At 44.3% G+C, this 23,653-nt stretch overlaps 1 protein-coding gene across 4 annotated transcripts in view; it reads right to left on the reverse strand.

Moving 5' to 3' along the window:
- Positions 1–261: 261 nt before the first annotated feature.
- Positions 262–23,653, reverse strand: part of LOC129868029 (serine/threonine-protein kinase TAO1-like) — an 83,017-nt gene continuing 59,625 nt past the window's right edge. For all 4 annotated transcript variants that reach the window (XM_055941598.1, XM_055941597.1, XM_055941596.1 and 1 more), the window contains 7 exons: positions 21,075–21,203; positions 20,336–20,419; positions 14,307–14,426; positions 13,335–13,574; positions 9,501–9,713; positions 6,702–6,884; positions 262–5,162 (listed from right to left, as the gene is read on the reverse strand). In XM_055941598.1, the coding sequence (XP_055797573.1) occupies positions 4,695–5,162; positions 6,702–6,884; positions 9,501–9,713; positions 13,335–13,574; positions 14,307–14,426; positions 20,336–20,419; positions 21,075–21,203 (1,437 nt within the window). In that variant the 3' untranslated portion in view covers positions 262–4,694. The remainder of the gene's footprint in view (positions 5,163–6,701; positions 6,885–9,500; positions 9,714–13,334; positions 13,575–14,306; positions 14,427–20,335; positions 20,420–21,074; positions 21,204–23,653) is intronic.

Here is a 23,653-nt window from a genome sequence, read left to right on the forward strand (position 1 = left end):
CGCAATGTTTGCAAACACAGAAAGGGGCTTTTAGGGAATTAAATGGAATTTCAGACATTCAACAATGCAAGCTGCCATACCCAACCCACCATGTGACCTAATGTCGAAGAATTCCTGGTTATGTGTTCGGTTTATATATCTTCTTTGAGTAAAGCTAGAAGGATTTGTACTCTTTCCACAATCATCTGTCATTGTCTTGCAGAGTTGTTGAATAAGCAGTATGTACGCACGCACACACACGTAATCACGCTGAACCCACACTACCCCGACAGACTTTATTACAGTCGATTCTTTGTCCAGTAGCCCTCTTCCAACAAAAACAGTAATTACAAAACATTACATTTGTCCCCGAAAACTTTGTTTCTCAACTTCTTTTATACATTTTAAATCACTTTATTTTTTCTGTAATTTATAGGTTTTCTTTAATGTAATCTTTGACATCTTTTTTTTTTTTGCACAATCTATACAGTGTAACACAGGTTACATGGGAATGGGTACTGTAACTCAACCTGGGGAAATAAAACAAATAAAGAGGAATACTGATCAAACACACTGTACAGAGATGTAATCCTGCCACCCCAAGGATGAATCAAATCAGAGTGAATCTCTTAATTACATCTGACCATTCAAAGTAGATATCATCATAATATGGCCAATCGAAATGAGATCAATCAATGTAGATAAAACCAACCATTTCTCTCCATAAGATAAATAAAAACAACAACAGAAAATAAAAACCATTAAAAGGGAGGTGAAGGTGGAAGAGGAGTCCATCCTCAGTTTGGGGAGAGACCTGGAGGTTATTTTCAGAAAGGACTGTGAGTGTGAAAGAGAGAAGATTGAGAATAGTTCACAGGTCAGTGGAGAATCTGAACTGATGGAGACAACGGAACTCAATAGAACTCAATGGGCTCTAACGGAATTCAATGGGCTCCAACAGAACTCAATGGACTCCAACGGAACTCAATGGGCTCCAACAGAACTCAATGGGCTCCAACAGAACTCAATGGGCTCCAACAGAACTCAATGGGCTCCAACGGAACTCAATGGGCTCCAACAGAAAATGGAACTCATTGGACTCCAACAGAACTCAATGGGCTCCAACGGAACTCGATAGGATCGATCTAATGGAACTCAATAGAACCCAATGGAACTGCTCCAGAACCACACATTTTCTGTGTGTACAAGGTCTGTTGTTGACTATGTTTTCGTATTCATTGTCTTGTTTAATACCATCGTTAGAGACCGTGTCAGTGACTTCACAATACAAGCAGTTCATTTGTCTTGACTTTGAATTGCTTTTCTTTGTTTTATTTTTATTTATTTATTCTAAAATGTACAATATTAACACATTTTATCCAATACATCCCACATGAAATCGACTTTAAATCGACTATATATATATATTTTATATATCATTATTTTGCCACACCTCCCCCCACCTTTATATATACGCTCTTCACATATCCACCTTTATATATATATACACTTTATTTTAGACATCAATATTCTCCAATACGCTCCTTCCCGGGGGGGTAGGTGGGTCTGTCTGAAGAGGGAATCGGAGGGTGGTCCGGTGGGGAGGGAAGTTGTAGGGGGGCAGTAACGACAGGAGGTGAGCTCGAGCTGGGGAGTGGGGGGGGGTCGCAGGAGCATTGCAGGGGCGACAGCAGCTTCGCCACCCACCCAAAAAGGACATTCAGCAGTCATAAACCAATACCTGTAAATGTAACCGTACCACATTATACGTACACCGTTGTATAACTTCAACGTTCTGTAAACCCCCCACGACAAGTTATTTTCCTATTCCGTAACACCCCCTACAAAATCCTCACTTCCACCCAGCTTTCTTAATCACTCTTTAACTTGGCCTCAACCTCCTTTACTAGTTCTATACACACCCACCTTCTCGTTTCACTCTGTTCATCAACACCAGCAGGCCCATAGGTGGGGGGCCAGGGGGGAGGGGGACTTGTTGAGGGGTGGAGATGAAAGGAAAAGGAGAGCGAGGAAAGGAGAGAGAGAGAGATGGTGAATTTGGATAATTTGAGATCCATTATCATAAAGTGTGTGTTGTTGATGTGTACATTAAAGAAGTGTGTACAGTAACTGCTAGTCTCTCTGTAAAGTCACATGATCGTGGCAAAGTGCTGTTGCCATGGGATCAAAATGCCCGCCCAGACCAGAGACAGACAGGGACGTGGACCTATGAGAGCAGAGCATCGCACAGACGGACCGTCCTATTGGCTATAACTGACACACAGGAGGCTGTGGAAACTAACAGTGAACCCTGAGAATTCTATCGGCCTTTTTGGCTGACACCTACGTAGACAGAGGGCCATGATTAAAACCAAATGTTTCGTGCTGGGTTGGAACAAAAGCCTGCATTGGCCACTTCTGGCCAACATACTCTTATCATATCTAAGGGCCTCTTCTCTTTGGCATCTCTACATGAGTGGGTTTCCATTACCACCACTCAGTATAGGACAAGCATAGAACTCAATAGCACACTTCATCACAGTCTGTCTGCATTTCTAATTGCACCCTATTCATTCCCTCCGTTTAGTGCACTACTATTGACCAAGGGCTCTGGTCTATTCTTTACTTAGTTACTGTATTCTAACACGGCCGGGTTACTGTATTCCAACACGGCCGGGTTACTGTATTCTAACACGGCCGGGTTACTGTATTCTAACACGGCCGGGTTACTGTATTCTAACACGGCCGGGTTACTGTATTCCAACACGGCCGGGTTACTGTATTCCAACACGGCCGGGTTACTGTATTCCAACACGGCCGGGTTACTGTATTCCAACACGGCCGGGTTACTGTATTCCAACACGGCCGGGTTACTGTATTCCAACACGGCCGGGTTACTGTATTCTAACACGGCCGGGTTACTGTATTCTAACACGGCCGGGTTACTGTATTCTAACACGGCCGGGTTACTGTATTCCAACACGGCCGGGTTACTGTATTCCCACACGGCCGGGTTACTGTATTCACACACGGCCGGGTTACTGTATTCACACACGGCCGGGTTACTGTATTCCAACACGGCCGGGTTACTGTATTCCAACACGGCCGGGTTACTGTATTCCAACACGGCCGGGTTACTGTATTCCAACACGGCCGGGTTACTGTATTCCAACACGGCCGGGTTACTGTATTCTAACACGGCCGGGTTACTGTATTCCAACACGGCCGGGTTACTGTATTCCAACACGGCCGGGTTACTGTATTCCAAAGTAGTGCACAAGTAAAAGGACTTTATTAAAACACTCATTCTGATATCCTGTTTGTTTCCGTATCTCCTTCCTCCACTGACTTGACAAGCCTTCTACAAAGGTTCCTCTTCCTGTGTCGCATTCAAAACAAACCTGTTTCAGGAAATCTCAAAATGTGTTTGATCTCACTGTTGGCAACTGTAGTAGATATTCAGCCTCAAAACAAATAGTAACCCGGAAGTGTCTGTGGTGGTTTAGAGAGGTCACTCTCTTAAGTCATCTCCTGCCACTGTTGTTAAAAGCAGTTTATTAGCATCGTGACATGTGTGACTGCATTACACTCCATCAATGACAACTTCCTGAATTACTGTATTAGACCATCTCTCAAGTAAATGGATTGCCAAAAAAACGTAAAGTGCTTTAGACATGCTTGTTTAAAGTGACGACGAGTGTGTGGGTCTATGGCAAACAACATGAGGAGACTGGCGTGGTTTGACATTATTAGACTATGGCACATCTACATTATAATATGTTACTGTATTCTAAAACGGCCGGGTTACTGTATTCCAACATGGCCGGGTTACTGTATTCCAACACGGCCGGGTTACTGTATTCTAACACGGCCGGGTTACTGTATTCCACTGTCTCCTGTCAGTCTATACTATCAGAAGAGAAGGTGACAGTGTTGATGAGAAAGAGAAAGAGAGAGAGAAACAGATTGGGGAGGAAGGGATATTGGTTTCCCCTATGACCCCCAACCTAGGGTGCTGTTTTCAATGTGCATGCTAGCCGTGTGCGTGCGCATGTGTGTAAGTTTGTGGAAGACCAGCATCTCTGTGTGATTATGGTTTGGTCAGGTCCATTTACATTTTTATTTAACCTTTATTTAACTAGGCAAGTCAGTTAAGAACAAATTCTTATTTACAAAGACGGCCTAGGAACAGTGGGTTAATTAACTGCCTTGTTCAGGGGCAGAATGACAGATTTTTACCTTGTCGGCTCGGGGATTTGATCCAGCAACCTTTTGGTTACTAGTCCAACGCTCTAACCACGCCCCTACACTCTAACCACGCCCCTACACTCTAACCACTAGGCTACCTGCCACCCCCAATCACAAGTGTGTTTAGTTCAGTTTGTGTTAAGCTGTGTGTTTCAAGGATAACGACAAGTCTGTTCATCTACTGTGTGTGTGTGTGTGTCTTCAGTGTGTGTGTGTCTTCAGTGTGTGTGTGTGTGTGTGTGTGTGTGTCTTCAGTGTGTGTGTCTTCAGTATGTGTGTGTGTGTGTGTCTTCAGTGTGTGTGTGTCTTCAGTGTGTGTGTGTGTGTCTTCAGTGTGTGTGTGTGTGTGTCTTCAGTGTGTGTGTGTGTGTGTCTTCAGTGTGTGTGTGTGTGTGTGTCTTCTGTGTGTGTGTGTGTGTGTGTCCAGTGTGTGTGTGTCTTCAGCGTGTGTGTGTGTGTGTGTGTGTCTAGGTGTATGACAGGTGTGATCCGTTGGAGATCTGGGAGGTGATGCTGGCGCTCCTGCTCATGCCCTGTTCGCTCCGCCCACCTCCCGACGTCGACGCCCTCCTCATAACCTGGGGGCTGTTCCTGACCCCCCCCACGCCCCCCCCACTCCCCCTCTGACTCCCCCCTCCAGAGGGCTGGTGCAGGCTCCAGGGAGGGGGTCCCCCAGCCAGCACAGGGTGACCCCACGGCTGCTGGGAGCTCGACCCCCCCTGGTGATGGCTGTGACCGTGCAGAGACGCTCCAGATCCCCCTGGACTGCCGTGTGCGTCTGAGCCGGAGCCCGGCACGTTGGACAACACCATGTTGTTGAAACCTAGTCTCATGGACTCTGAGTCGAAGGCCTCCATCTCTCTGGCCTGGCGCTCCAACAGAGACCTGATACGCTCCACACGCTCGTTCTGCAGAGACAACATCTCCTCCTCAATCTGGAGGGAGACACACACCGAGAGAGATGGGGGAGGGGGACAGTCAGATACACACACGAACACACTGAAGACACACACACACACACTGAAGACACACACACACACACACACTGAAGACACACACACACACACACTGAAGACACACACACACACACACACACACACACTGAAGACTCACACACACACACACACTGAAGACTCACACACACACACAGACTGAAGACACACACACACAGACTGAAGACTCACACACACACACACTGAAGACACACACACACACACACTGAAGACACACACACACACAGACTGAAGACTCACACACACACACAGACTGAAGACTCACACACACACACAGACTGAAGACTCACACACACACACAGACTGAAGACTCACACACACACACAGACTGAAGACTCACACACACACACAGACTGAAGACACACACACACACAGACTGAAGACACACACACACAGACTGAAGACACACACACACAGACTGAAGACACACACACAGACTGAAGACACACACACAGACTGAAGACACACACACAGACTGAAGACACACACACAGACTGAAGACACACACACAGACTGAAGACACACACACACACAGACTGAAGACACACACAGACTGAAGACACACACACACACACAGACTGAAGACACACACACACACAGACTGAAGACACACACACACACAGACTGAAGACACACACACACACAGACTGAAGACACACACACACACAGACTGAAGACACACACACACACACAGACTGAAGACACACACACACACACAGACTGAAGACACACACACACACTGAAGACACACACACACACACACAGACTGAAGACTCACACACACACACAGACTGAAGACACACACACACAGACTGAAGACACACACAGACTGAAGACACACACACAGACTGAAGACACACACACAGACTGAAGACACACACACAGACTGAAGACACACACACAGACTGAAGACACACACACAGACTGAAGACACACACACAGACTGAAGACACACACACAGACTGAAGACACACACACACAGACTGAAGACACACACACACACAGACTGAAGACACACACAGACTGAAGACACACACACACACACAGACTGAAGACACACACACACACAGACTGAAGACACACACACACACAGACTGAAGACACACACACACACAGACTGAAGACACACACACACACAGACTGAAGACACACACACACACACAGACTGAAGACACACACACACACACAGACTGAAGACACACACACACACACAGACTGAAGACACACACACAGACTGAAGACACACACACACAGACTGAAGACACACACACACACAGACTGAAGACACACACACACACAGACTGAAGACACACACACACACAGACTGAAGACACACACACACACAGACTGAAGACACACACACACACACTGCAATGCCAACACCTACTATATTCAACACCCCGCCCCCCCCCCCCGTCCCCCCCGCCCCATCCAGTCCGCCCCCCCCCATCCCGTCCCCACCTTGTGTTCCAGTAGAGCCCTGCGGAGCGACACTCTCTGCTCCAGATCCTTCCTCTCTCTGTCGTGCTGGGCGTCTGTCTGCATCTTGATTTTACTCTGGTAGGCGTTCAGCAGCTCCAGCTCCTGATGCAGCTGCTGCCTCAGCACCTGACACTCGCCCTCTTGGGCTTCGTCCAAACGCAGCTGGAGAGAGGGATGAAATAGAGAGGCAGGGGTGGGAAGAGAGGGAGGGAGAGAAGGAAGGATTGAGCCTGTTTTGCCCGTGTGTGGTACTCAGATTGTGTGTAGACTAGAACGTGTGTAGACTAGAGCGTGTGTGTGGTATCAGATTGTGTAGACTTGAGTGTGTGTGTGTGGTATCAGATTGTGTAGACTAGAGGAGGGTGTGTGTGTGTGGTATCAGATTGTGTAGACTAGAGGGTGTGTGTGTGTGTGGTATCAGATTGTGTAGACTAGAGGGTGTGTGTGTGGTATCAGATTGTGTAGACTAGAGGAGGGTGTGTGTAGTATCAGATTGTGTAGACTAGAGGGTGTGTGTGTGGTATCAGATTGTGTAGACTAGAGGGTGTGTGTGTGGTATCAGATTGTGTAGACTAGAGGAGGGTGTGTGTGTGGTATCAGATTGTGTGTAGACTAGAGGAGGGTGTGTGTGTGGTATCAGATTGTGTAGACTAGAGGGTGTGTGTGTGGTATCAGATTGTGTAGACTAGAGGGTGTGTGTGTGGTATCAGATTGTGTAGACTAAAGGAGGGTGTGTGTAGTATCAGATTGTGTAGACTAGAGGGTGTGTGTGTGGTATCAGATTGTGTAGACTAGAGGAGGGTGTGTGTGGTATCAGATTGTGTAGACTAGAGGGTGTGTGTGTGGTATCAGATTGTGTAGACTAGAGGGTGTGTGTGTGTAGTATCAGATTGTGTAGACTAGAGGGTGTGTGTGGTATCAGATTGTGTAGACTAGAGGAGGGTGTGTGTGGTATCAGATTGTGTAGACTAGAGGGTGTGTGTGTGTGTGGTATCAGATTGTGTAGACTAGAGGGTGTGTGTGTGGTATCAGATTGTGTAGACTAGAGGAGGGTGTGTGTGTGTGGTATCAGATTGTGTAGACTAGAGGGTGTGTGTGTGTGGTATCAGATTGTGTAGACTAGAGGGTGTGTGTGTGTAGTATCAGATTGTGTAGACTAGAGGGTGTGTGTGTGTGGTATCAGATTGTGTAGACTAGAGGAGGGTGTGTGTGGTATCAGATTGTGTAGACTAGAGGGTGTGTGTGTGGTATCAGATTGTGTAGACTAGAGGGGGTGTGTGTGGTATCAGATTGTGTAGACTAGAGGGTGTGTGTGGTATCAGATTGTGTAGACTAGGAGGGTGTGTGTGGTATCAGATTGTGTAGACTAGAGGGGGTGTGTGTGTGTAGTATCAGATTGTGTAGACTAGAGGAGGGTGTGTGTGGTATCAGATTGTGTAGACTAGAGGGGGTGTGTGTGTGTAGTATCAGATTGTGTAGACTAGAGGGGGTGTGTGTGTGTAGTATCAGATTGTGTAGACTAGAGGGTGTGTGTGTGGTATCAGATTGTGTAGACTAGAGAAGGGTGTGTGTGTAGTATCAGATTGTGTAGACTAGAGGAGGGAGGGTGTGTGTGTAGTATCAGATTGTGTAGACTAGAGGAGGGTGTGTGTAGTATCAGATTGTGTAGACTAGAGGGTGTGTGTAGTATCAGATTGTGTAGACTAGAGGGTGTGTGTGTGTGTGGTATCAGATTGTGTAGACTAGAGGGTGTGTGTGTGTGGTATGAGATTGTGTAGACTAGAGGAGTGTGTGTGTAGTATCAGATTGTGTAGACTAGAGGGTGTGTGTGTGTGTGGTATCAGATTGTGTAGACTAGAGGGTGTGTGTGTGTGGTATGAGATTGTGTAGACTAGAGGAGTGTGTGTGTAGTATCAGATTGTGTAGACTAGAGGAGGGAGGGTGTGTGGTATCAGATTGTGTAGACTAGAGGGTGTGTGTGTGTGTGGTATCAGATTGTGTAGACTAGAGGAGGGAGGGTGTGTGTGGTATCAGATTGTGTAGACTAGAGGGTGTGTGTGTGTGTAGTATCAGATTGTGTAGACTAGAGGAGGGAGGGTGTGTGTGGTATCAGATTGTGTAGACTAGAGGGTGTGTGTGTGTGTAGTATCAGATTGTGTAGACTAGAGAAGGGTGTGTGTGGTATCAGATTGTGTAGACTAGAGGGTGTGTGTGTGTGTGGTATCAGATTGTGTAGACTAGAGGAGGGAGGGTGTGTGTGGTATCAGATTGTGTAGACTAGAGGGTGTGTGTGTGGTATCAGATTGCGTAGCCTAGAGGAGGGTGTGTGTGGCATCAGATTGTGTAGACTAGAGGAGGGTGTGTGTGTGTGTGGTATCAGATTGTGTAGACTAGAGGGTGTGTGTGTGTAGTATCAGATTGTGTAGACTAGAGGGTGTGTGTGTGTGGTATCAGATTGTGTAGACTAAAGGAGAGTGTGTGTGGTATCAGATTGTGTAGACTAGAGGGTGTGTGTGTGGTATCAGATTGTGTAGACTAGAGGGTGTGTGTGTGGTATCAGATTGTGTAGACTAGAGGCGTGTGTGTGGTATCAGATTGTGTAGACTAGAGGAGGGTGTGTGTAGTATCAGATTGTGTAGACTAGAGGGTGTGTGTGTGTGTAGTATCAGATTGTGTAGACTAGAGGAGGGTGTGTGTGTAGTATCAGATTGTGTAGACTAGAGGGTGTGTGTGTGGTATCAGATTGTGTAGACTAAAGGGTGTGTGTGTGGTACTCACAGCCTGTGTGGACAACATGTGGTTGTTAGAGTGGTCGTACTGCTCGGCCAGGATGGCCAGTTTCCTGGTCTGCTCCTCCTTCAGCCTCTTGAGCACCGCCTTGTGGTCGGCCTTGGGAGTGCTCTCCAACAGGTGGTTCCTCAGGGCCTTGAACTGGCGAGTCTGGATCTTACATGTGTCCTGGAACTGCTTCTTAATCTGCAGCTCTTTGGACTGGGGGGGTGGGGGGGGTAAAGCAAAGTACAATAGGTGTGTGTGTGTTGAAAATGGTACAACAAATATTGAGTTGCTTTGAATGGGATTCCCTCATACTAATTATATGCATTTGTCTGTGAATCGACGTCTCTGTGTCTCTCTCTCTCTCACCGTGAGCGTCTCCCACTCTCACCGTGAGCGTCCCCCACTCTCACCGTGAGCGTCTCTCTCTCTCTCACCGTGAGCGTCTCTCTCTCTCTCACCGTGAGCGTCTCTCTCTCTCTCACCGTGAGCGTCTCTCTCTCTCTCACCGTGAGCGTCTCTCTCTCTCTCACCGTGAGCGTCTCTCTCTCTCTCACCGTGAGCGTCTCTCTCTCTCTCACCGTGAGCGTCTCTCTCTCTCTCACCGTGAGCGTCTCTCTCTCTCTCACCGTGAGCGTCTCTCTCTCTCTCACCGTGAGCGTCTTTTCTCTCTCTCACCGTGAGCGTCTCTCTCTCACCGTGAGCGTCTCTCTCTCACCGTGAGCGTCTCTCTCTCACCGTGAGCGTCTCTCTCTCACCGTGAGCGTCTCTCTCTCACCGTGAGCGTCTCTCTCTCTCTCACCGTGAGCGTCTCTCTCTCACCGTGAGCGTCTCTCTCTCTCACCGTGAGCGTCTCTCTCTCTCTCACCGTGAGCGTCTCTCTCTCTCTCACCGTGAGCGTCTCTCTCTCTCTCACCGTGAGCGTCTCTCTCTCTCTCACCGTGAGCGTCTCTCTCACCGAGCGTCTCTCTCTCCGAGCGTCTCTCTCTCCGAGCGTCTCTCTCTCCGAGCGTCTCTCTCTCTCTCTCTGTGAGCGTCTCTCTCTCTCTCTCTGTGAGCGTCTCTCTCTCTCTCTCTCTCTGTGAGCGTCTCTCTCTCTCTCTCTGTGAGCGTCTCTCTCTCTCTGTGAGCGTCTCTCTCTCTCTCTGTGAGCGTCTCTCTCTCTCTCTGAGCGTCTCTCTCTCTCTGAGCGTCTCTCTCTCTCTCTCTCTGAGCGTCTCTCTCTCTCTCTCTCTGAGCGTCTCTCTCTCTCTCTCTCTCTGAGCGTCTCTCTCTCTCTCCGAGCGTCTCTCTCTCTCTCTCTGTGAGCGTCTCTCTCTCTCTCTCTGTGAGCGTCTCTCTCTCTCTCTCTCTGTGAGCGTCTCTCTCTCTCTCTCTGTGAGCGTCTCTCTCTCTCTCTCTGTGAGCGTCTCTCTCTCTCTCTCTGTGAGCGTCTCTCTCTCAATTCAATTCAATTCAATTCAATTTGCTTTATTGGCATGACGTAACAATGTACATATTGCCAAAGCTTATTTACAATATAAAAATGAGAATCAAAATGGTCAACGGGACAACAGTAACAACAATAACTAAGTGTCAAAATAACCAACACATTCAACAATAACAGTAAACATACAGTAGAGTACATGTGCAGGTTGATAGGTCTGTCAGACACTGTCCCTCAACTTATGGCAGGCAGCAATGTAGTGCGCTGCCAACCCACAGCTCTCTGCGTCCTCCCCCAACAGGACGGGTAGCCTATCCTCATCAGAGAGGTCTTTGAAACCTTGAATAAGAGTTTCAAATTTGGGGAAATGACACTCTCTAATTGTTTTATATTTTTGACATTTTGTCAGGAAATGCAGCTCCGTCTCAGGTTCTGCTGTTGTGCAGTGGTTGCACAGCCTTTCCTCTACAGGGAGCCAGGTTTTCCTGTGTCTACCCTTCTCAATGGCAAGGCTGTGCTCACTGAGCCTGTACTTTGTCAAGGTTTTTCTAAGGTTTTGATCAGTAACCATAGTCAAATAGTTAGCCACGGTGTACTGTCGATTTAGGGCCAGATAGCACTGCATTTTGCTCTGTGCTTGTGCTTGTGTTTCCCAATAAGCAATGTAGTTTTGTTTTGACTGTGTTGTAATTTGGTTTATTCTGATTGATTGGATGTTCTGGTCCTGAGGCTTCAGTGTGTTAGTAGAACAGGTTTGTGAACTCAGCCCCAGGACCAGCTGGATGAGGGGACTCTTTTCTTTGCTCAGCTCTTGGTATTGCAGGGCTTGGTAGTGATATGAGAGGGGGTCACTGTATTTTAGATGTTTCCAAAACTTAATTGCTCTTTTTTGAGTTTTTATTATTAGTGGATATTTGCCTAATTCTGCCCTGCATGCATTGTTTGTAGTTTTCCTCTGGACATGTAGGAGAATCTTACAGAACTCTGCATGCAGGGTTTCAATGGGATGTTTGTCCCATTTGATGAAATCTTGTTTTGCAAGTGGACCCCACACCTCGCTGCCATAAAGTGCAATTGGTTCAATGACATATTCAATTAGTTTTAGCCAAATTTTAATAGGTATTTCAATTTGAATTTGCTTTTTAATTGCGTAGAATGCCCTGCGTGCTTTCTCTCTCAGTTCATTCACTGCCTCATTAAGGTGTCCAGTTGAGCTTATTTTTAAACCTAAGTAATTGTAGTGTGTGCAGTACTCTATATATTTTGTACCAATTGAGAACTTTGGTCTAATTCCCTGAGATCTGGATCTTCTCTGGAAAATCATTATTTTAGTCTTTTTGGGGTTTACTGCCAGGGCCCAGGTCTGGCAGTACTGCTCTAGCAGATCTAGGCTCTGCTGTAGGCCATGTGCTGTGGGTGACAACAGGCATAGGTCATCTGCGAAGAGTAGGCATTTAACCTCTGAATTATGGAGACTAACACCAGGGGCTGAGGATTTATCTAGAATAGTGGCCAATTCGTTGATGTAAATATTGAAGAGTGCAGGGCTCAGATTACAACCCTGACGAAGGCCCCGCCCCTGGTTAAAGAATTCTGTTCTTTTCTTGCCAATTTTAATGCTGCACGTATTGCCAGTATACATTGATTTAATTATGTCATATGTTTTACCCCCTACACCACTTTCAATAACTTTGTAGAACAGTCCTGTGTGCCAAATAGAATCAAATGCTTTTTGGAAGTCGATAAAGCAAGCGTATATTTTGGTATTATTTTGGTGGACATGTTTACCTATCAGGGTGTGTAGGTCTCTCTCTCTCTGTGAGCGTCTCTCTCTCTCTCTCTGTGAGCGTCTCTCTCTCTCTCTCTGTGAGCGTCTCTCTCTCTCTCTCTGTGAGCGTCTCTCTCTCTCTCTCTGTGAGCGTCTCTCTCTCTCTCTCTGTGAGCGTCTCTCTCTCTCTGTGAGCGTCTCTCTCTCTCTCTGTGAGCGTCTCTCTCTCTCTCTCTCTGAGCGTCTCTCTCTCTCTCTCTCTGAGCGTCTCTCTCTCTCTCTCTCTGAGCGTCTCTCCCTCTCTCTCTCTGAGAGTCTCTCTCTCTCTCTGAGCGTCTCTCTCTCTCTCTCTCTGAGCGTCTCTCTCTCTCTCTGAGCGTCTCTCTCTCTCTCTCTCTGAGCGTCTCTCTCTCTCTCTCTCTGAGCGTCTCTCTCTCTCTCTCTCTGAGCGTCTCTCTCTCTCTCTCTCTGAGAGTCTCTCTCTCTCTCTCTCTGAGAGTCTCTCTCTCTCTCTCTGAGCGTCTCTCTCTCTCTCTCTGAGCGTCTCTCTCTCTCTGTGAGCGTCTCTCTCTCTCTCTCTCTCTCTGTGTGAGCGTCTCTCCCTCTCTCTCTGTGAGCGTCTCTGTCACTAAGTGTCATTTACCTTTAAACTCTTGGGTTGCTGTCGAACCTCCATGACGTGTTTACGTCTCAGCTCTCTCTCCCTCCTCTTGTTGTACTCCAGCTGATTGGTTAGTTCTGTCTGGTGCTGTGTCCTGATAAGCTCCGCCCTCATCTTCTGGATGGTTCCCAGATGTCTGAACTCCAGCTCTTGCATCGACTCGTGATGTCTGAGCAGCGTGGCATGCTCCAAGTCCTTCTGGGTCTGACGCTTATTCAACTCCTGACACACACACACACACACACACCACACAAACACACACACACACACACACACACACACACACACACACACACACACACACACACACACACACACACACACAGAGAGAGACAGAGAGTGAGAGAGACAGCGATAGAAATGAGAGGATGGAGAGAGGTGGAGGGGAGAGTGCGAGAGATAGAGGGAGGAAGGAGGGTAGAAACCAAAATGGAGGCGAGGGGGTTAAAAGAGGGGGGAGGATTGGATGGAGAAAGGAGAAGAATGTTCACAGACGAGGCAACTCCATGTATTGAGCGATAACCTCTCACGGCGTTTGGAGTGAATGTGGGGGTGTTGTGTACCTCTCGTGTCAGATCATTTGGAGTGAATGTGGGGGTGGTGTGGTGTACCTCTCGTGTCAGATCATTTGGAGTGAATATAGGGGTGGTGTTGTGTACCTCTCGTGTCAGATCATTTGGAGTGAATATAGGGGTGGTGTGGTGTGTACCTCTCGTGTCAGATCATTTGGAGTGAATATAGGGGTGGTGGTGTGTACCTCTCGTGTCAGATCATTTGGAGTGAATATAGGGGTGGTGGTGTGTACCTCTCGTGTCAGATCATTTGGAGTGAATGTGGGGGTGGTGGTGTGTACCTCTCGTGTCAGATCATTTGGAGTGAATGTGGGAGTGGTGGTGTGTTGTGTACCTCTCGTGTCAGATCATTTGGAGTGAATATAGGGGTGGTGTTGTGTACCTCTCGTGTCAGATCCTGCTCCACGTCGTGCCTGGCTATGAGTATCCTCCGTTTGAAGCGTCTACACTCCAGCTCCAGGTACTGCCTCTGTCTCCTCAACAGGTTGGCTTCCTCCTCAGCCTGACAAATCACATCAAACCAAACTTCATTTCATGTGTGTCTCTCAGGTTGGTAGCATGGCGCTTGCCTTGCCAAAGGTCGTGGGTTTGATTTCCCGCTGAGGTCACACATACCGTCTGCTAAATGGCATAAAATGTATTATATTATATTGGATATTTACGTAGCAGTTAGTACAATACAAATTCAGAGCAGAGTGATTCACATCCATTAACAATACAGTCCTTCACATCCATTAATAATACACAGTCCATTAATAATACACAGTCCTTCAAATCCATTAATAATACACAGCCCTTCACATCCATTAATAATACACAGCCCTTCACATCCATTAATAATACACAGCCCTTCACATCCATTAATAATACACAGCCCTTCACATCCATTAATAATACACAGTCCATTAATAACCCACAGTCCTTCACATCCATTAATAATACACAGTCCATTAATAACCCACAGCCCTTCACATCCATTAATAACCCACAGCCCTTCACATCCATTAATAATACACAGCCCTTCACATCCATTAATAATACACAGCCCTTCACATCCATTAATAATACACAGCCCTTCACATCCATTAATAATACACAGCCCTTCACATCCATTAATAATACACAGTCCTTCACATCCATTAATAATACACAGCCCTTCACATCCATTAATAATACACAGTCCATTAACAATACACAGCCCTTCACATCCATTAATAATACCCAGCTCTTCACATCCATTAATAATACCCTGCCCTTCACATCCATTAATAATACACAGTCCTTCACATCCATGAATAATACACAGTCCTTCACATCCATTAATAATACACAGTCCTTCACATCCATTAATAATACACAGCCCTTCACATCCATTAATAATGCACAGTCCTTCACATCCATTAATAATACACAGCCCTTCACATCCATTAATAATGCACAGTCCTTCACATCCATTAATAATACACAGCCCTTCACATCCATTAATAATACACAGCCCTTCACATCCATTAATAATACACAGCCCTTCACATCCATTAATAATACACAGTCCATTAATAATACACAGTCCTTCACATCTATTAACAATACACAGTCCTTCGCATCCATTAATAATACACAGTCCTTCACATTCATTAATAATACACAGTTCTTCACATCCATTAATAATACACAGTCCATTAATAATACACAGCCCTTCACATCCATTAATAATACACAGTTCTTCACATCCATTAATAATACACAGCCCTTCACATCCATTAATAATCCACAGCCCTTCACATCCATTAATAATACACATCCCTTCACATCCATTAACAATACAGTCCTTCACATCCATTAATACACAGTCCTTCACATCCATTAATAATACACAGCCCTTCACATCCATTAATAATACACAGTCCTTCACATCCATTAATAATACACAGTCCTTCACATCCATTAATAATACACAGTCCATTAATAATACACAGTCCTTCACATCCATTAATAATACACAGTCCATTAATAATACACAGTCCTTCACATCCATTAATAATACACAGTCCTTCACATCCATTAATAATACACTGTCCATTAATAATACACAGTTCATTAATAATACACAGTCCTTCACATCCATTAATAATACACAGTCCATTAATAATACACAGTTCATTAATAATACACAGTCCTTCACATCCATTAATAATACACAGCCCTTCACATCCATTAATAATACACAGTCCTTCACACCCATTAATAATACACAGCCCTTCACACCCATTAATAATACACAGTCCTTCACATCCATTAATAATACACAGTCCTTCACATCCATTAATAATACACAGTCCATTAATAATACACAGTCCTTCACATCCATTAATAATACACAGCCCTTCACATCCATTAATAATACACAGTCCTTCACATCCATTAATAATACGCAGTCCTTCACATCCATTAATAATACACAGTCCTTCACATCCATTAATAATACACAGTCCATTAATAATACACAGTCCTTCACATCCATTAATAATACACAGTCCTTCACATCCATTAATAATACACATCCCTTCACATCCATTAATAATACACATCCCTTCACATCCATTAATAATACACATCCCTTCACATCCATTAACAATACACAGTCCTTCACATCCATTAATAATACACAGCCCTTCACATCCATTAATAATACACAGCCCTTCACATCCATTAATAATCCACAGCCCTTCACATCCATTAATAATACACAGCCCTTCACATCCATTAATAATACACAGCCCTTCACATCCATTAATAATCCACAGCCCTTCACATCCATTAATAATCCACAGCCCTTCACATCCATTAATAATCCACAGCCCTTCACATCCATTAATAATACACAGCCCTTCACATCCATTAATAATACACAGCCCTTCACATCCATTAATAATACACAGTCCTTCACATCCATTAATAATACGCAGTCCTTCACATCCATTAATAATACGCAGTCCTTCACATCCATTAATAATACACAGTCCTTCACATCCATTAATAATACACAGTCCATTAATAATACACAGTCCTTCACATCCATTAATAATACACAGTCCATGAATAATACACAGTTGATTGATTGACACTTCACTGAAAGCCTAAAGGGCTATTGATTGACAGGTTGCTATAATTGTGCAAGCCTTTATAATGCCTTAAGACCAGGTTTAGAATATCTATGTCTCAATTTATGTCTCACTATTTAGTTTTTTGGGGGATTAGGGAGAAGTAAGGCTTTATAATCCTCTTTATAGTGTCTTAGTAAAGCAACATTTTGCCTAACATCTTATATCCCGATAACATCTTTTATCTCAATAATAGACGTAGATGCAACTTGATAATTCACGTAGATGCAACTTGATAATTCACGTAGATGCAACTTGATAATTCACGTAGATGCAACTTGATAATTCACGTTGATGCAACTTGATAATTCACGTTGATGCAACTTGATAATTCACGTTGATGCAACTTGATAATTCACGTTGATGCAACTTGATAATTCACGTTGATGCAACTTGATAATTCACGTTGATGCAACTTGATAATTCACGTTGATGCAGCTTGATAATTCACGTTGATGCAACTTGATAATTCACGTTGATGCAACTTGATAATTCACGTTGATGCAACTTGATAATAGACGTAGATGCAACTTGATAATTCACGTTGATGTAACTTGATAATTCACGTTGATGCAACTTGATAATTCACGTAGATGCAGCTTGATAATTCACGTTGATGCAGCTTGATAATAGACGTAGATGCAACTTGATAATTCACGTAGATGCAGCTTGATAATTCACGTAGATGCAACTTGATAATAGACGTAGATGCAACTTGATAATTCACATTGATGCAACTTGATAATTCACATTGATGCAACTTGATAATTCACATTGATGCAACTTGATAATTCACATTGATGCAACTTGATAATTCACGTTGATGCAGCTTGATAATTCACGTTGATGCAACTTGATAATTCACGTTGATGCAACTTGAAAATTCACGTTGATGCAACTTGATAATTCACGTTGATGCAACTTGATAATTCACGTTGATGCAACTTGATAATTCACGTTGATGCAACTTGATAATTCACGTTGATGCAGCTTGATAACATTGATGCAACTTGATAATTCACGTTGATGCAACTTGATAATTCACGTTGATGCAACTTGATAATTCACGTTGATGTAACTTGATAATTCACGTTGATGCAACTTGATAATTCACGTTGATGCAGCTTGATAATTCACGTTGATGCAGCTTGATGATTCACGTTGATGCAGCTTGATGATTCACGTTGATGCTGCTTGATGATTCACGTTGATGCAGCTTGATGATTCACAGATGCAACTTGATAATTCACATTGATGCAACTTGATAATTCACATTGATGCAACTTGATAATTCACATTGATGCAACTTGATAATTCACATTGATGCAACTTGATAATTCACATTGATGCAACTTGATAATTCACATTGATGCAACTTGATAATTCACATTGATGCAACTTGATAATTCACATTGATGCAACTTGATAATTCACGTTGATGCAACTTGATAATTCTCGTTGATGCAACTTGATAATTCTCGTTGATGCAACTTGATAATTCTCGTTGATGCAACTTGATAATTCTCGTTGATGCAACTTGATAATTCTCGTTGATGCAACTTGATAATTCACGTTGATGCAACTTGATAATTCACGTTGATGCAACTTGATAATTCACGTTGATGCAACTTGATAATTCACGTTGATGCAACTTGATAATTCACGTTGATGCAACTTGATAATTCACGTTGATGCAACTTGATAATTCACGTTGATGCAACTTGATAATTCACGTTGATGCAACTTGATAATTCACGTTGATGCAACTTGATAATTCACGTTGATGCAACTTGATAATTCACGTTGATGCAACTTGATAATTCACGTTGATGCTACTTGATAATTCACGTTGATGCTACTTGATAATTCACGTTGATGCTACTTGATAATTCACGTTGATGCTACTTGATAATTCACGTTGATTCTACTTGATAATTCACGTTGATGCTACTTGATAATTCACGTTGATGCTACTTGATAATTCACGTTGATGCAACTTGATAATTCACGTTGATGCAACTTGATAATTCACGTTGATGCAGCTTGATAATTCACGTTGATGCTGCTTGATAATTCACGTTGATGCAGCTTGATAATTCACGTTGATGCAGCTTGATAATTCACGTTGATGCAGCTTGATAATTCACGTTGATGCAACTTGATAATTCACGTTGATGCAACTTGATAATTCACGTTGATGCAGCTTGATAATTCACGTTGATGCAGCTTGATAATTCACGTTGATGCAGCTTGATAATTCACGTTGATGCAGCTTGATAATTCACGTTGATGTAACTTGATAATTCACGTTGATGCAGCTTGATAATTCACGTTGATGCAGCTTGATAATTAACATTGATGCAACTTGATAATTCACATTGATGCAGCTTGATAATTCTCGTTGATGCAACTTGATAATTCACGTTGATGCAACTTGATAATTTACGTTGATGCAGCTTGATAATTCACGTTGATGCAACTTGATAATTCACATTGATGCAGCTTGATAATTCACGTTGATGTAGCTTGATAATTCACGTTGATGCAGCTTGATAATTCACTTTGATGCAGCTTGATAATTCACATTGATGCAACTTGATAATTCACGTTGATGCAGCTTGATAATTCACATTGATGCAACTTTATAATTCACATTGATGCAACTTTATAATTCACATTGATGCAACTTGATAATTCACGTTGATGCAGCTTGATAATTCACGTTGATGCAACTTGATAATTCACGTTGATGTAACTTGATAATTCACGTTGATGCAGCTTGATAATTCACGTTGATGCAGCTTGATAATTCACGTTGATGCAGCTTGATAATTCACGTTGATGCAGCTTGATAATTCACGTTGATGCAGCTTGATAATTCACGTTGATGCAGCTTGATAATTCACATTGATGCAACTTGATAATTCACGTTGATGCAACTTGATAATTCACATTGATGCAACTTGATAATTCACATTGATGCAACTTGATAATTCACGTTGATGCAACTTGATAATTCACGTTGATGTAACTTGATAATTCACGTAGATGTAGCTTGATAATTCACGTTGATGTAACTTGATAATTCACGTAGATGCAACTTGATAATTCACGTAGATGTAGCTTGATAATTCACGTTGATGCTACTTGATAATTCACGTTGATGCAGCTTGATAATTCACGTTGATGCAGCTTGATAATTCACGTTGATGTTACTTGATAATTCACATTGATGTAACGTGTACTGTACCTGGAAGTGCTGGATGTTCTCCTTCTGCTTGGACAGCCACTCCTGCTTCCCCTTCTTAGGGGTGGACTGGTTCTCACTCAACTCCTAAAGGAAAAAGAGGAGAGAGTGTGTGTGCGTATATGTGTGTGTGCACCTCTCGTACCAGGTCCTGTTCCACGTTGTGTGTAAATAAGTGTGTAAATGTGTGTAAATAAGTGTGTGTTCAAACCAGGGACCCTCTGAACACACCTGAAAGCAGCAGTAAAGGAATAGTTGCATGTCTCAGGACAGGGCATGTCTCGGGACAGGGCATGTCTCGGGACAGGGCATGATGCAATCCATGCTTTAGTTTTGGATTGCTGTCATACCTTGTCCTTAGACTACTTTACAGGGTAAGAAAACCAATATCTTTTTGTAATTTTGGTCAACTATCCCTTTAAGCTGAATTGAACTATAAACTACTCAAAATCCATCAGGCGTGCAGTCAGACGTCATGCAATAAAATGCAAATTAATTACTTAAAAATCATACAATGTGATTTTCTGGATTTTTGTTTTAGATTCCGTCTCTCACAGTTGAAGTGTACCTATGATAAAAATTACAGACCTCTACATGCTTTGTAAGTAGGAAAACCTGCAAAATCGGCAGTGTATCAAATACTTGTGTGTGTGTATATCAGTGTGTGTGCGTACCTCTTTGAGCTGCTCGGTGTGTGTGTGTGTATATAAGTGTGTGTGTGTATATAAGTGTGTGTGCATACCTCTTTGAGCCGTTCCTTGCGTAGTTTGTACTCTCGTTTCTGCGACTCCAGGAAGCTGCTGAGTTCTTTCTTCTGCTGGACCTGAATGTGCTGCTGGAACTTCTTCTCATCGTTGTTAAAGGTCTTCGCCTGCGGCGCACGCACACGCACCCACACGCACACGCACACACGCACACACACACACCCGCCCGCCCGCCCGCACGCACACACACACACACACACACACGCACGAAAGAGAGAAAAACGCATGAGCAGGAGTTGCAGTGTATTTATTTCTCACTGTCCTCTGTGTGTAGAGTGTATAACAGAGGTGACTCCAGGTCCACATCAGGATTTAGAAATTTAATCCATCAATTTTCCAGTAAAAGGGCAGTCATGTCTACATCAGCTCCTGAGTGGCGCAGCGATCTAAGTGCTAGAGGTGTCCCTACAGACCCTGGTTCGATTCCAGGCTGTATCACAGCGGTCTAAGGCACTGCACCTCAGTGCTAGAGATGTCACTACAGACCCGGGTTCGATTCCAGGCTGTATCACAGCGGTCTAAGGCACTGCATTTCAGTGCTAGAGGTGTCACTACAGACCCTGGCTCGATTCCAGGCTGTATCACAGCGGTCTAAGGCACTGCATATCAGTGCTAGAGGTGTCACTACAGACCCTGGCTCAATTCCAGGCTGTATCACAACCGGCCGTGATTGGGAGTCCCATAGGGCGGCGCACAATTGGCCCAGCGTCATCCAGGTTTGGCCGGTGTAGGCCGTCATTGTAAATAAGAATTTGTACTCAACTGACTTGCCTAGTTAAATAAAAGGTTACAACATATAAAGAGCCATGATCACGTCAACATATAAAGAGCCTTGATCACGTCAACATATAGTAGTATGTATAGTATATAGCTGTAGTTAGGCCACCCTGGTACAGGCGGGCTGTAGTTAGGCCACCCTGGTACAGGCGGGCTGTAGTTAGGCCACCCTGGTACAGGCGGGCTGTAGTTAGGCCACCCTGGTACAGGCGGGCTGTAGTTAGGCCACCCTGGTACAGGCGGGCTGTAGTTAGGCCACCCTGGTACAGGCGGGCTGTAGTTAGGCCACCCTGGTACAGGCGGGCTGTAGTTAGGCCACCCTGGTACAGGCGGGCTGTAGTTAGGCCACCCTGGTACAGGCGGGCTGTAGTTAGGCCACCCTGGTACAGGCGGGCTGTAGTTAGGCCACCCTGGTACAGGCGGGCTGTAGTTAGGCCACCCTGGTACAGACGGCTGACGGGCTGTAGTTAGGCCACCCTGGTACAGACGGCTGACGGGCTGTAGTTAGGCCACCCTGGTACAGACGGCTGACGGGCTGTAGTTAGGCCACCCTGGTACAGACGGCTGACGGGCTGTAGTTAGGCCACCCTGGTACAGACGGCTGACGGGCTGTAGTTAGGCCACCCTGGTACAGTGCCTGTACATCCTTAATGTTTTTGAACAGTTTCTCTCGTGTGTCTGTGTGTGCGTATATAATATAATTGACATATATAAACCTTGGATTACTGATGCTATGTAATGGCCAATGAGAGGCTTTGACGCAACCAACCACCATACAGGAATGAAATGAATTCTACAATTTAAAATTAAATGTTGAGGACAAAATTTCATGTATTGAAGTATTTATCTGTTTGCAGTGGGGAAGATAACATAAGTACTCTCTAAAAAAAAAAAAAAAACTTTCAATATATATTTATTTTTGTAATTTATGTTCAATTCACAAAATATAATTTAAAAGTGCACATTAAGGAGTCATAAAATATTACGTGTCAAAAACTAAATGTAGACAAATGCATTTCAATAGCTTCCAAAAAATATATATATTTTTTTACAATGGTGTACAAAAATGGCTGTGCTATGGTTTCAAAACAGCATCCCGTCAGTCATCTAGGGTTTATATATATAAATTATATACATTATTGGTGTGTATCTCTGTGTGTGTGTGTGTGTCTGTGTGTGTGTCTGTGTGTGTGTGTCTGTGTGTGTGTGTGTCTGTGTGTCTGTGTGTCTGTGTGTCTGTCTGTCTGTGTGTGTGTGTGTCTGTCTGTGTGTGTGTGTGTCTGTCTGTGTGTGTGTGTGTCTGTCTGTGTGTGTGTTTGTCTGTCTGTGTGTGTGTTTGTCTGTCTGTGTGTGTCTGTCTGTGTGTGTGTGTCTGTCTGTGTGTGTGTGTCTGTCTGTGTGTGTGTGTCTGTCTGTGTGTGTGTGTGTCTGTCTGTGTGTGTCTGTCTGTCTGTGTGTGTGTGTGTGTCTGTCTGTGTGTGTGTGTGTGTCTGTCTGTGTGTGTGTGTGTGTCTGTCTGTGTCTGTGTGTGTCTGTGTGTGTGTGTGTCTGTCTGTCTGTGTCTGTGTGTCTGTGTCTGTGTGTGTGTGTGTGTGTGTGTCTGTGTCTGTGTGTGTCTGTGTCTGTGTGTGTGTGTGTGTGTCTGTCTGTGTGTGTGTTTGTCTGTCTGTGTGTGTCTGTCTGTGTGTGTGTGTGTGTCTGTCTGTGTGTGTGTGTGTCTGTGTGTGTGTGTGTGTCTGTCTGTGTGTGTGTGTGTCTGTCTGTGTGTGTGTGTGTCTGT

The sequence above is a fragment of the Salvelinus fontinalis genome, chromosome 13 (genome assembly GCF_029448725.1).
Source record: "Salvelinus fontinalis isolate EN_2023a chromosome 13, ASM2944872v1, whole genome shotgun sequence".
Taxonomy (NCBI): domain Eukaryota; kingdom Metazoa; phylum Chordata; class Actinopteri; order Salmoniformes; family Salmonidae; genus Salvelinus; species Salvelinus fontinalis.